General features: G+C 37.9%; 1 protein-coding gene across 5 annotated transcripts in view; it reads right to left on the bottom strand.

The window, feature by feature from the left end:
- CPED1 (cadherin like and PC-esterase domain containing 1) overlaps positions 1–13,899 on the bottom strand; it is a 315,315-nt gene extending 301,416 nt beyond the window's left edge. For 3 of the 5 annotated variants that reach the window (XR_010158959.1, XM_016945383.4, XM_016945388.3), the window contains exons 1-2: positions 13,577–13,899; positions 12,619–13,098 (exon numbers count right to left, since the gene is read on the bottom strand). Coding sequence is in view for 3 of the 5 variants with exons in the window: in XM_016945383.4 (XP_016800872.2) it covers positions 12,619–12,867 (249 nt within the window). In the remaining 2 variants the exon portion in view is untranslated. Of the gene's footprint in view, positions 1–12,618; positions 13,099–13,213; positions 13,299–13,576 lie in introns of those variants that run through there. The other 2 variants (XM_063815551.1, XM_016945384.3) reach the window with 2 other exon arrangements.
- Between the last annotated feature and the right edge of the window lie 498 nt (positions 13,900–14,397).

The following is a 14,397-nucleotide window of genomic DNA, read 5'->3' as shown; positions in this document are numbered from 1 at the left end:
AGTAAAGGGAAACACTCAAAATCACTTCTGCCCTCTGGGTGTGTCCAGTAGGGAAGGTTTACCGCTCAGTATGAAAGTCAGCTTTCTGATTGATGCTTTGCTAAGGTCGGGTAGTTCCTTCACTACTATAGAAAAGTTAATTTCCTGTTCCATTTTTCCTGAAGCATTTGTGCATTTTGGCTAAATTAATACTAGATTTTCCACTAGGGAAGAAGTAGGCTTAGGGCTGTAGCTATTGGAATGCTATTATACTTCCTATTGCTTATTAAAGAAACAGTGAAACATCAAGAGGAAACTCAATTGTAGCAGCACAATTTTGGACTCCTAGTGGCATTTTGAAACATAACTTTATAACTTGGCATTTGTATAGCACACTATACTATAAACTTTTAATGAAAAGAGTGTTTCCAGTAATCACATTCGTGTTTTATATATATATATATGTGTGTGTGTGTGTGTGTGTCTTCTTTTCCCAAGAGGCACCAAATGCAATGAGAATATTTTAATGATATCATTCTTTTGGATATGAAAATATATATTCCTCTGTCTTTTATAATCTCAATGTTTTTCAAAGTACTCTCAGCTAAAGTGTCTAATTAGATCCCATAGCACCTCTGTGACAGGCATTTCGATCCCTGGACCACAGACTAGGAAAATAAAACCCAAAGAAGTCACTTGTCCATGGTCACTCAACTCTTCATTATGGAAACTGGGATTCCCCATTTCAGTCCCAGGTAATTTCCCTTTCTCTTGGAAAGGCTGAATGGGTCACGGCAGGATCTGTTTCAGATACAAGAAGTAATTTAACAGGTTGTTCTGGTGGTTTCTAGAAGTCTGCACCACCACCCTAACGCCACCTACTTTTCCCTATGCCAAAAGAAATAAGAAATATTATGACCCCGGAGCAATATTATTTTTTAAGTAAATTCCATTTTCTTCCCACAGTTACACATTACCATCAGGCTTCTTCCTCCACCTGACTCTTTCTTCCTAGATTGGCTACCCCAAATCCCTCTCTCAAGCATACTCAAAATATGCTCAGGTCAGCAATTACCAGCTTCAATTTGTCAAGATCAGCTGTGATGTATGTTACAAGAGACTGGCTATGAAAAGAACTAAAATATCAAAATTTATGAATAATTTATGTTTAATAAATGAGGGAAGATATGTTGCATTCTGACTCCTGGAAGTCAAAGTGACTTTCTTGAGCAGATGAGGAAGTATTATACACATCCCTGGAAACCCCGTGGAATATGCTTGCATTTGACTGTATCTATAGATGCCAAAAAGGAAAGTGGACAAGTAGCTTCAAACATTTACCTGAGCAAAATGTACTGAAGAAAACACAGGGTGACAATCAAAAATACATGCTACATATGCATTATTGAAGAAAATATAATGTAACATATACCCAGTGCTTGTTTTTGAGATGAGAGCTTAAACCCAGCTTCTCAGGGGAAGAAAGGACACACATAATATTTATTGAACATTGACTCTGGCCAACAACAATGCTTGATGCTTTCAAACATATGAATTTTATTCAGTTCCCACAAATAGGGGTTAGTTACATTTTCCAACAAGAGAACTGAGGATTTAAAAACGTAGATAAAATTTACCAGTTGTCCTATAGCTAGGATAAAGCTGGAATTTGGACCAACGTATTTCACAACATACCCATGATCTGCTAGGCTTCTTATTCAATATACTTAACAGGCTTGAGATTGAAAGCTGTGCTGAAGATTGTAAGATCTATTCTCAACAGTAATATGCAGAGTTACAGAGTTTCCCTCTTACCAAGTTACTCTGATTGGCCTGCACTATAAATGAACGGTAGGGGTTCCTACTGAGAACACCCAGATAAAGATTAGGGACACCAAAGGTAGTTATATGTCAAGGAACATGATAAGGCCCATTCTGCACTGCCAAATCCATGTATTCTTCTTGATAATTATTTTAATCCATCTATTATTTTGGATCGTAAATACCCCTAGCCTCTATTAGTGAATTTAATTGAAAGTTGAATAACATTTTTTAAGATCCTTATACATGGCCGACTCAGTCTTTTATTGTCACATTTCTTTCCGAACTCCATACATGATAAGTCAAAATGCTTAATTTTACATTTTGAACAAGTCTCCAAAAAGTGCAAAAGTTGACAAAGTTCTGTTTACCTTGCAAATTTCCAAATTTGGTGTAGTTTCTGCCACAGAACATAAATCCTATGTTAGAACATGAGCTCATTCTTTTAGTGAGAACAGATCCCTTGGAAAAAATATCTAAAGGAAGCCAAGAGGGAAAACGAAACCAAAACATTCCTTTCACCCCAAAAGGCCACAGACTCAGAGTTGATAACAGGAAGCACTTTTTATAATGTCAGTGTATTTAGTGGTTTCCATTTCACAGGGTTTATCTTATATGAATTTTCAATTCCATTTAAACAAGAAACAGAATTGCTTAGAGGGAGAAAGAAGCAGAAGTTCCTGCCACTATCTGAAAAACAAGAGAGAATGACACTTATAAAATGATTAATTCTTTGATACATATGACATTTAATATAACTTGTTGAAATCTGAGCTTCATCAAGCCTTCATTAAAATGTATCTAATGTAAACAAATTTGAATTTGTTTAAATTCTCTCAGTATGAGCAATTTTTCACCCATATGCATATTTCATTATAAAAATTTAACATCGCTCTAATCAACTGTCTCAGATAAATTCACAAACATTAAATGCTCATCAGGAGCCTAACTAATTCTATGGAAGTTGCGTACCTGTTAGTGTGTTGATAACATCTCTTGAGAGCCTCATATACATAAACTCCTGTATTTAAATTCCATCAGCAAGATTTTAAAATCTACATCTTCCAATCCAGTTACAATACAAAAATGTATAAAAGGAATGGCTCAATTTTAGGTAGGATCAATCTGTTAAAAATGGAAATTCCTTAACAGAAATAGAGGTTAGATGATGGTGACAATGAGGATAAGAAAGAAGAGATGTAATTAGAAAGGCATAATGATTAGGAAAGGATGTTATTTTTATTATTATTATGGTAGATACTTGAGAATGTTTATAGGCTAAGGATTTCAATGAGACAAAGGAGCTGATGATAATGAGAAATCAATGATAGTTAATTAATCAAAGATAATTAATCAACTTTAATGTAGAAGTGGCATGATGATTACCATTAGCCAGAAGTCCAAGAGATAGTACAGTAAAGAGATCAAGGGATACTTGTACAGGAAAAAAGAGAAGTGGAGGACTTTTGAGTTCAGCAAGAGAAAGAAAAGAGGGAGAAGGAGTTCTTCTCATATCTTGCCCTGCTCTAGAGTTGGCAAATTCAAATTCATCATTCATTTATTTATTCATTCATCAACTGAATATTTATTCAATGCTCACTATGTATCAGAGGCTGTTTTGACACTGGGGATGTAGCAGTAAGCCAATCAAATAAAGCATTTGATCTGAAGGAGCTTATATCCCGTGTAGAAAGACAATAAACCAATGAATAGATATGTTACTCCGGGTCCAAAATCTTAATCTCTTTCCTCCTATCTGCACTGAACTCACTCCTCCCCATCCCCAGCTATAACATGCTGTTCATCTCAGCATCTCAGACTTTAAAAAAAAAAAAAGAAAAAAGGATTCCACAAAACTGAAAACTTGCCTATAGATAAGGAAGTCTGACGTTGAGTGATATATCAGCCTCCCTAAGTTTGGTTTTGATTCAAAAGATTCATTTTACTGTGAAAAGGCAACAGCTTAGAGGCTGGGGGATAGAGAGAGAAACTCAACAAAGCTTTCATCTCAGACATTTCTTATCCAAAGACTTATGTTCATTGCAGCAATTATTTATTGCTCATTGACTTTGTGAAGGCCAAATGTTAGGGTCTACAGGGTCCACAGAGAGGAGTGAGTCTTCAAGGAAATTAAATAATAATTATTTTCATAGTTAATATTTATTGAGTGCTTTCTATCTGCCAGACACTTTAAGTGCTTCATGTGATTTATCTCATTTAAGGCTCATGTTAGCCTGGGGAGTTGGTGATAATATATCCATATTCAGGTAAGGAAACTAAATCCTAGAGAGGTCAAGGAATGTGCCCAAGGTAACAAGTTAATAAATGGTATTAATTTGAATGCAGTGTTCATGTACTTAACTATTCTGCCTTCCCAAATTTATTAGTTTCCTAGAGCTGCTGTAACAAAGTATTTGAAGCTGGATAGTTTAAAACAAGAGAAGCTTACTTACTAAATCTCGTAATTCTGGAGGCTAGAAGCCTGAAATAACAGTGCCAGCAGTTCCTCTGAAACTTGTGGTGGAATCCTTCCTTGACTCTCGAGTTTCTGGGGTTTGCCGCAATCTTTGGTGTCCTTCGGTGTGCAGCTGCATGACTCCAATCTCTGCCTTCAACATTACATGGCATTCTCCCTGTGTGTCTCTGTCTTCCTATGCTGTCCTCTTCTTTTTATTTTTTATTTTATTTTATTTATTTATTTTTTTCGAGACCGAGTTTCGCTCTTGTTACCCAGGCTGGAGTGCAGTGGCACAATCTCAGCTCACTGCAACCTCTGCCTCCTGGGTTCAAGTGATTCTCCTGTCTCAGTCTACTGAGTAGCTGGAATTACAGGTGCCCGCAACCACACCCAGCTAGTTTTTTGTATTTTTAGTAAAGACAGGGTTTCACCATGTTGGCCAGGCTGGTCTTGAACTCCTGACCTCAGGTGATCCACCCACCTTGGCCTTCCAAAGTGCTGGGATTGCAGGTGTGAGCCACCACGCCCCATCTACTGTTTTCCTATAACACCAGTCATATTGGATTAGGGGCCACCTTACTCCAGTGTGGCCTCATCCTAACTAATTATAACTGCGATAACCCTATTTCCAAGTAAGGTTACATTCTGAGGTACTGGAGTTTAGGGCTTCAACATATCTTTTCAGGGATGGGGTACACAATTTAACCCATAATACCAATGAATGGAGTTAGCATATGAGGCTATAATAAAATAGAAAGGACATAGGTCTCAGTCCAGTCCTGTCCACACTATCAACTTGTTATGTTACTTTGAGAGAGCCACTTTCTTTCTGTGACCTTCTTTCTCTTCACTTAAAAAAGAAAGATGTTGAACTTAATCATCTCTAACTTATTTGCAGTTCTAACATTCTAATGTTCCTTCATTTATAAATAGTTACAATGAAACATAAGTTTTATTAGGGATGTTTAAGCACACATCCACTTATGGAGATAAGGGCTGCTATAATGAAGGAAGTGAAACTTCATAGGTTCTCAAAAGCTTTAAGAATGATCATGAAGATTTCTAGAGGTATTGAGTAGAGCAGGCTCCCTGGAGGAGACTCCTGACAGAAGGAGAGATGTGGGAGTTTAGAAAAATAGGCTGTCGGCTGGATTATGGATTATGGATTACACATAGAGACAGGGTAGAGATAAGGCTGGAAAAGTATGTTGGAACATACCAGGATCAGTGTGGTTTCTACTCAATTGAGTGCGCTCAACGTTACAACTCCTGAAGGCTTTCAGCAGAGGTATTAATGGGACCTGTGCACAGACTGCCTAGAATATGCAGGCAGATGGAGGGGTAACTGGTTAAACCACTGTATGAGTCTAGGTTAGTGACAACAAGGACACAGCATTGAGATTGTACAGGTAGATGCTAAGATTTTGGAATCTGATGAACTCTTATCTGAATTAATTTGGAGGACTAGAGAAAATTCCACTTTACATAGCCATAAGGGCTGTGCTCATGTGATATTTACTAAAACTATAATAGTATAATGAAGGGCTAAATGCACAGCATGGTCCCAGAGAGAAATTAGAAGTTAGAGCTAAAAAAGGAGCACCATGTCTACAGGCAATATATAAACCACAAGAAGGAAATCCAGATCTGGGCCAGATGCCAAGGAGAAGAGGAAGCAACATGCAAGCTGGTTGAGACTAATGTTTCTGAATAAGGGCTGTGAACAAGGCAAGAATGTTTTGGACTTTGCACAACAATGTAAATATGATTAATACTACTTAACTGTATACTTACAAATGGTTAAGAGGTTAAATTTTATAATATGTGGGGGTTTTTTTTTACCTCAATTAAAAATTTTTAAGGATAATTCCTTTTTCTTTTTTTTGAGACAGGAGCTTGCTCTGTCACCTAGGCTGGAGTGCAGAGGCATGATCACAGGTCACTGCAGCCTTGACATCCCTGGCTCAAGCAGTCCTCCCACCTTGGCCTCTCGAGTAGCTGGGGGGCTCCAGGCACATGCCATCAATCACAGCTAATTTTTTTTAACTTTTTGTGGAGATAGGCTCTCCCTATTTTGCCTAGGCTGGTCTTGAACTCCTGGACTTAAGTGATCCTCCTGCTTCAGCCTCCCAAAGTGCTAGGATTACAGATGTGAGCCACCACTCCCAGAGTTATTGAAGAAGAAGAAGAAGGAGGAGGAGGAGAAGAAGAAGGAGGAGGAGGAGGGAGAGGACAAGGAGGAGGAGAAGAAGAGGAAGAAGAATAAGAAGGAGAAGGAGAAGAAGAAGAAGAAGAAGAAGAAGAAGAAGAAGAAGAAGAAGAAGAAGAAGAAGAAGAAGGAGAAGGAGAAGGAGAAGGAGAAGGAGAAGGAGAAGAAGAAGAAGAAGAAGAACTGAAGAATGTTGTGGCCTTTCTAATTTGGAGCTCGCCATGTCGCTCAGTGGCAGACCTCAGATTTGGTAAGGAGCCAGGCCAGATGGAGTTGGTGAGGAGCAAGGTATGGGGAAGAAGCAAGAAATATCAAAGGTGTAAAAACTATGCATCTAGGAAAATGGTGGTTGGGTGACAGGTCCTATTCATGGAAATAGGGAGGTTAAGAGGAGTCATTGATTTGGGCATGAGGTTTGTGAAATAAATTATTTAAATTTTTGTAGTATTTTATAATATTCTAGAAAAAGGTAGCAGGAATTTGAAGAGGTAGGTGATATGTCATCTGCCAAGGGTGAAAATTAACAATAGGCAAAACTGATACATTCATCAAGGAAAAGTATAAAACAAGGCAAAGATCCAAGGGCCTAAGGTTGGAAATGTCTACCTGTGTCATCAGAGAGAGGAAATGAACTCGAAAAGAGACCACAAGTTTTTCGGAATAACCTTGTTGTGTTGTGGAATTCAAAAAGGAAATTTCAAGAAAGAGTCACTTCCCAATAGCAGAACATGCCTCAGAGAAGAAGGATGCAGACTGAAAATAGATCATTAGATTTGGTAATAAGGGGTTCACCAAGAGAGGTTTCAATAGAAATGACCAAATGCAAAGGATAAGGAATGGGGAGAGGTAACAAGGAAGTACATGCAAAGAGAACCAGTTACAGTTTCTCTGAAGGGAAGTAGAGACAGGGAGCATATCATATTAGGTAGATTGCCAGGTACAAAGAAAGCTTATTGTTTTATTAGTTCTACACATGTTCGCTGGCAGGAGGAAAGATTTGGAATTGGCAATATTATAAGTAATAGAGGGTAACTGTGGAGCCAATTTTGAAAAAGGTTGAAAAGGGGGTGTTCAAGAACACACTTGGAAAGTAAGATTTGGCAAAGAAGAGGCATTTTGAAACAGCCTACCAACTGGTCTTCCTGCCTTCATTTCTACTCCAGTCCATTCTGCAATGTGTGTTTTCTCACTTTCTCTCTAATACACTTATGTATTTATGCCAGTCTTTGCTTAACATTCTTCAGGGATTCTCTGTTGCCTTTGGAATAGAATCCAGACTCCTTATCATGTGCACATTTCCAACATCTAGACCCTGCTGACTTTTCTACTTTGTGTATTTGCCTTCCTGCTTCCATCAGTAACAACAACAACAACAACACACACACACACACACACAGTATAACAAATACTTTGAATTCTCCAAATGTATCAGGCTATCCGGCTATTTCATTTCTTATTTGCATATGCAGGCTATTCTGCATGTAATACTTTTTTCTTTCTCTACCCTCTCTAGTTCCTTCTCAACATTCAAAAAGTAGTCTTGTAATTGTCAGTTTCCTATCACCGTGTTAATTTATTTGTCTGTCTCACAGAAGCTTTTATTTCTGTATAACTTGTATCTCATCAAGAGGCTAATACATACAAATTGTCCAATAAATATTTACTAAATGAATGAAATTGAATAAATGAAAGGTATCAGGAGGAGAAAGGGTAGAGAGGAAGCAAGGTTCTGTAGGGGATTTTTTTTTTTAGTTAAAGAGAAGGATTCTCAGTGAGATAATTACAACATTTTTATACAAAAGAAGAGAGGCTTCTTGCCAAGAGTGCAAGCATTTTTTGCTGGATTTTTGGTGGATTTCTAGAAAGCAAAGTTATCAAACTACTGCCTCAGTAGTGAGTAGGCCACATTGCCTCCTCTACCTTTCTAGTGGGCATTACTCGCCATTGTTGTGGTCATCAAACTAAGGACAGTGTTTTCACTGTCTCTGAAGCACAGACCTGGAAGCTCCTACTCACAGTACTGATTGAAAAGGAGAGTCCACCTCACCTTTGCACCTGCAGGACGACCCCCATCCAGGGGCTAGCTTCTCTAGTGGCTACCCTGAGAAGCCAAAAAACTCAACCTGTAAGTACCATGAGAGGGACTCCAGTCAACAAAAGGCAGGAGAAGAGATCAGGTGATAAATTGCTTGCTCTTGCTGCTACTTTTGTCCAGCACCTGTACTGAGACGTGGTCGTTGAAGAAAGCCTCTCTAGAAATGACTTGCAATAATGTACTCCCTTCTGTTTGCTCTCCCTTCTCTGTTCTTTCCTCACTCTTGTGTCCCTGGGATTGCATTCTCCAACAAAGTGTTAGCATGCAAGTGTTTGCCTCCAGTTCTATTTCTAGAAAACCTGGGCCAAGTAAGGAATTTTTTAGAAATTTTCAAATGTTAAATATACTATTTACTATTAGAAATGCAAACAAGATTAATTAGATCATTTTCAATGAGAACATCCACTTATTTGCATTGGGCTATGTTTTGATCCTTGAGAAAGTAGATGTCATATAGAATGGTCATTTAAAGAGAAGAGAGGGTCAAGAAGACGTGGGAGATGAATAGTCAAGCAACAGTCAACAAAATAGTAGTTCTCATTTTGGAGCCATCAACAGGAGGTAATCAGAAACACATGGCTATGGTGAGTATAAATGTATTCCCCAAATAGAAAAGTTTCCATTAAAGGAGCATATATTAAGGAGATTTTCTTTCATTGCTTCTGTTTATAATTTAATGTGCTTCCTGTGCTATGAAATGTTAAAGTGTTAGATGCTATAAAATAGATAAATCTATTGAGTGACCTACTTTGATGAAGACAACACGTCTGTGTTTATATATTAAATTGAAATAATTTTAAGACTTGGCAGATTGTCAGGCAATATTCAGACTACTGATGTTGAGAGAAAACTCAGAAGAAGTGACAAAAATACATCTGCTTAGCCAAGCCCTTTGCATTATTCAAATGGAAAAATGAATTAAAGTTTGGCAAGAAAGAGGGAGAGTAGTTCCTCACTATGGAAAGTTGGCATATACTATACCATGATTTCAATCCATATTGAAAACAGCTTTACACATTGAACCAGATCCCATGTGTAAAAGTGTGCAGGGTAAAGTCACCCACCATCAAATATTTGGTAGTACAGAACCCTCCATTAGGAGGCTGACAAAGTACAAAAGGTCGTCTCATAGATACAACTGCAACAAAAAAGGCTGGAAAGTATGTATTACTTATTCAATGAATAAAAGCTCTGATCCAAGAAGTTTTTACTTCTGTGTATTTACTTTGGTTTCTGAATATTTATCCCTGCAAACACTAAAACATTCACTGAAACACTTGTTCTAATATGCTCAGTTGAAGTCTTTAATTATGATTTTTTGATTTTAGGTTTTTAAATCTACATCCAGTTTACACCTCCTGGAGGGGCAGTTAGTTTAACATGTAAACATACTGGTTGTTAAGCATTTGTAGTGGTTCTTAGCATGTTTTTAGTTCTGAATATCTGACATAAATCTATAATTTTCCCCCCAAAGATCTTCACATACACCTACATTATAGTATTTTGCATAAAATGTCATGGATGCATACATTTCATACATCTAAATACATTCTGGAATCCACGAACCCTAGGTCAAAATCAGCTGCTTTAAGTAACTTTTAAAAACACTTAAAGCAAAGATTTGACTAAGATTTGACTAAATAAAAGTAATAACAAAATCCAAAATTTACAGATAGAAACAATGCTACTTCTATAAAATGCCTCAAAGCTAATTCTAGGTTTTCAGGAAACCTATATAGCATCTAATCAGTTTTTTTAAATGAACTTCACAAGTAGTTACTTTAGAAAATGATCAATATATTGATCCCAAAAGCTTTCTCTCTTCATTTTAGCCATCTGAAAGAGTATCTAATAATTTAAATTGGAGTATGATTTGACTCTTTTTTCAAAACATATACTATAAGTAGAATTAATTTGTATCTGGTTTTAATTAACATGTGTATGATACTTTCTTTCTCACTTCCTTTCTGTCTCAAATAAAAAGTGGCTTTAATCCAGGGGCTGGCATAGGTTAAAAATGGAGTGACATGGCTAATGTTTGGAAATCTACTTTCCATATCCACTGGGCTCCTGAACTATAATTGTAAATTTAGAATCTTGCTTACAGTTAAAATACTTAAGACTGTGAATCATTTGTAAACCAAATTCATCATGTGTTTGGCATTTTTGGTGAAGAAAATTCTCAAGTGAATGTTTTACACCAGGAGCCAGTAAGTTTCAGATGGTTTATAAGTAGTAGGAGATTCAAAGCTGAAATCGAATTTTCTATGATAGCCCACAAATAACAGCTAACATATGCCTAAATTACAAACAAAGTAGGAATCACACAGAGTGAACAAGGGGAGTAAGAAAGCTGTAAGTTCGTGAATAAAACCTTTTCATTCAAAATTCCTAGCAAAAATTTTAGGCATTAAATAAGAGCAAGACTATCTCAACTATTTTTTAAGAAATTGCCTTTCTCAATATTGGAAACTATCAAGAAATGACTTTAACAGTCACAGTTTGCATCCATTGTAACTGTGATGTATTCAGGAAAAGAAAAAAGTTAATGCTAGTATAAATGAACAACAATAACAAAAATACACATTCTTCAATAACTTTACTGTGCCTAAAAATAGATGTACAATTTCAGTTGCAGTTTCATTTTAAAGTGTTTCAACTTATATTATCTACTATTCTTTGTCATAAGATAGTTCTTGGTCAGGATGTTTCTTGGCATTATGGATAACAAATGAAGTCACTTAAAAGTTTCAAATTTTCCTTGTTTTAACTTAATGTTATTTTGTATTTCAATAAGTTCTTGTAGTTGTGGTTTCAAAAATTATTACAAGGGCTTTGAATTGACTTTTATTTGGAGCATCGGCCCTGCAGTAGGAACCAAGCAGCTTGATAGCTATTGCTCTGGGGATGCATCTTGTCATAATGCTAACCATGTGACCTACCTAAATGGCACTGTCAGGCTCCTTGTTCATAAAATGCTAATAATCCTATCTACTGTACCTGTCTCACAGGGCAGTAGTCTGAAACGAAATAAATAAAAGAGTTTTTAAAAGAAGTGGTGCTGGTCAATCGTGGAGGTTTTGGTAATAACGGTAGCAACGGAGCTGGTGTTCAAGTAGAAATTCTACTTCAAACGGTAACCGGCATCATAAGATCGACCAGAATCTACTGTAGATATAAGATGCTACTTACAGAGCCCTCTATTTTGTTGCTACAATACTACTTGTTGTAACATAAAATTTAGTAGCTTTGCCACCATGATCTTTTTTGCATGGATTTTTTTTATTTCTTCATGTTCTGTTTTACACTTGACTATGTTACAGGTCATTATATTACTGATAGGCATGAGGAGAGTGGTATATTAAAATAGAAATCCTGTGTTACTTTGTGTGCTTTTTGTGTTTTTTTCAATATTTGACAAGTAAGATTAGTAAGTTTATCTGAATAGTATAAATATAGAATAATCTGTATTTCCCTAATCCTATAAACAATAAAATACATTGTATCAATTCTTTTGAATAAACCTATTATCCTATTATTTTAATGCTTTCGAAGTAAATATATTGCTTTAGAAATGTGGTCACCAATTAAGAATCAATCTAGCTAGTTACAAAATGAAACTTTGGAGAATCTTTGAGTCTGGAATGGTCTGGGCACTCATACTGACTGCCTTGAGAAAAGAGACACTCAAGGTTTATCAAAGTTTTTGAACCTTTGATTTATGTTTTTGAATTGTAAATCCTCAGATCTCTTAGAATCCTGATATTTTAGAAAGAATCCACATCATTTTATGCCTCCTCCAAACTGTCTACTTCATTCCACTGAAATGAAGTGAAATCCTAAGAGATAAAGTAATGCCAGAACTTTCTGGAAGTAACTATAAGGAGTTGAAGCTTATGTAACGTGTTTCCGTGTCATCAGGTCACTCTCTAGGCTGTTTACACTCTGGATCCCTTTCAGACCTCATGGAAGTTAATTTTAGTTTTATAGAAAGGACAGAGAAGCAGATTGCTGTCTTTGCAGAAACTGTCTCCGTTAAGCTTATGAGAGTCTTACCTTTCTGGTTTCCTGGGCATTACCAGAGAGAAGGAAGCACTGTTTGTCCTGAGAGAATCCTTTCTTGCATCTGCTTGCCTGGGTTTCAGTGGATGTGTGTGGGACAGCCCCAGGGGCAGCGGCTGTGAGCTTCCTCGACCCTCGGAGGGTCAGAGTCTGGTAGAAGAGACAGATTGCCACCACTAAGCCCACCAAGAAGGGTCGGGGGCAAAATCGCCGACGACAAGGGAACACTGGGCGACAGACCATGACCAGTTCAGCTTCACTTGGCCCCTGTCCACGTTGCGGGAAAAGTCATAGCAGCTATTTTTTGTCAGCATGAAAAATACTAATCTGTCTTCTTTTTCCCCAACTCCAATCAAGTTAGCTTCATCCCCGCTTAAGAATTTTCCAAAAGGTTGTGCCAAAGAATCATAGGTCCCGAAAGTCTGAGGCATTTAATAAGAGCTCTTCCATGGATGACAGTCAAAAGTGGATGACCTGAGTTTAAAAAAAGACATCAAATAATAATAGTTGTAACGAATAACCTGAGTGTACCCCAGGCTGCCAAACTGTTGCTTCCAGCAATGCCTTATTTTCACATCTTTAAACTCACAGTAAAGGAGTCCAACTCTGCCTCAGCTTTGCAGGAAGAGAGAAAACAATACCAAAGTAAATCCGGAGTCTGAAAACAGCATTGAAGAACGCAAAAGATTAAAACCCAAAGTGCCTGTTGCACAGCTGAACTCAGGCCAGGTTGCCTTAGCAGTTCCTCAATTTTCCTCCGGTTTTAAAGCAGTCTTGCTTTCAGCCTTTTGTATGCTTCCCTTCATTTAGTTTTAAATTCCCACTGTCCTGTAAGTATTCACGGCTTTTAACATAAAAAGGGCATACGCAATTTGAATGGACATGGTTACTGTCAGGGTTTTTGCTTGAATTTGTTTCATTCCGTCTCAAGTTCAAAGTTCTATGTACTTACTCAGTTTTCATCCTTTTAGCCAGGAAAAAAAAAAGTTTCCATGATTTCCTAATGGATTGCTGATGAAAACCACTCGGAAGGAAACACCCAGTCGTATGACTCCAATTCATCTCACACACACACACAGAGACACACACACACACGCACACAGACACATAAACACACGCGCGCGCGCCCGCTGCACGCCCGGCGGGAGCAGAGGACCTCGGCATCGCAGCCACCCGGGGCCGGGCAGAGCGGGGCGGAGCTAAGGCCGGGTTCCTCTGGCCCTGGGGGCTGCTGGAGCAGCGCTGTCAGCCCTGTGTCCGAAACCGTGGGCTTCCCCACTTTGGAAACAGCAGCTAGCATTTCCCCAAATGAGGCTGCCCACCCAGAGCTGCAGAATTTAGAAACGTATCTGATGTCTGATCCTCTATGCAACTCCTTTTTCCTAATACAGAATTGGAAAAACAAATAGCCTTAGCCAATTGGTGACAAAGGTCGAGAATGAGACTAAAGTGAACTCCATGAGTGAATTGGGATATTCTTCACTCCAGGGAATTGTGGTTACTCTTCTGAGGATAAGAGGGTCACAAGTACTGTCTGGACCTCAGACAGCAAACACCAGAATAACTCAGTCGTCTCTCTGTGCCTTAGTATGGAACTCAGATCACAGATGTTCTTATTACTCCTTTCCTGGACTAATTAATTGGGTCTTTCAATGATCTGATGCTTCATGGCCTGACATTTTGCTCCTAAAATGAGTCGATTATAGCAGGTGTTGGGGGTAACTTTTGCCCAGTAGATAAAGGTACACAGTGGGCTTTGTCCAGAATCAGCTC

This window comes from Pan troglodytes, chromosome 6, assembly GCF_028858775.2.
Source record: "Pan troglodytes isolate AG18354 chromosome 6, NHGRI_mPanTro3-v2.0_pri, whole genome shotgun sequence".
NCBI classification, from domain to species: domain Eukaryota; kingdom Metazoa; phylum Chordata; class Mammalia; order Primates; family Hominidae; genus Pan; species Pan troglodytes.
This window is presented reverse-complemented; position numbering and strand designations above follow the sequence as displayed.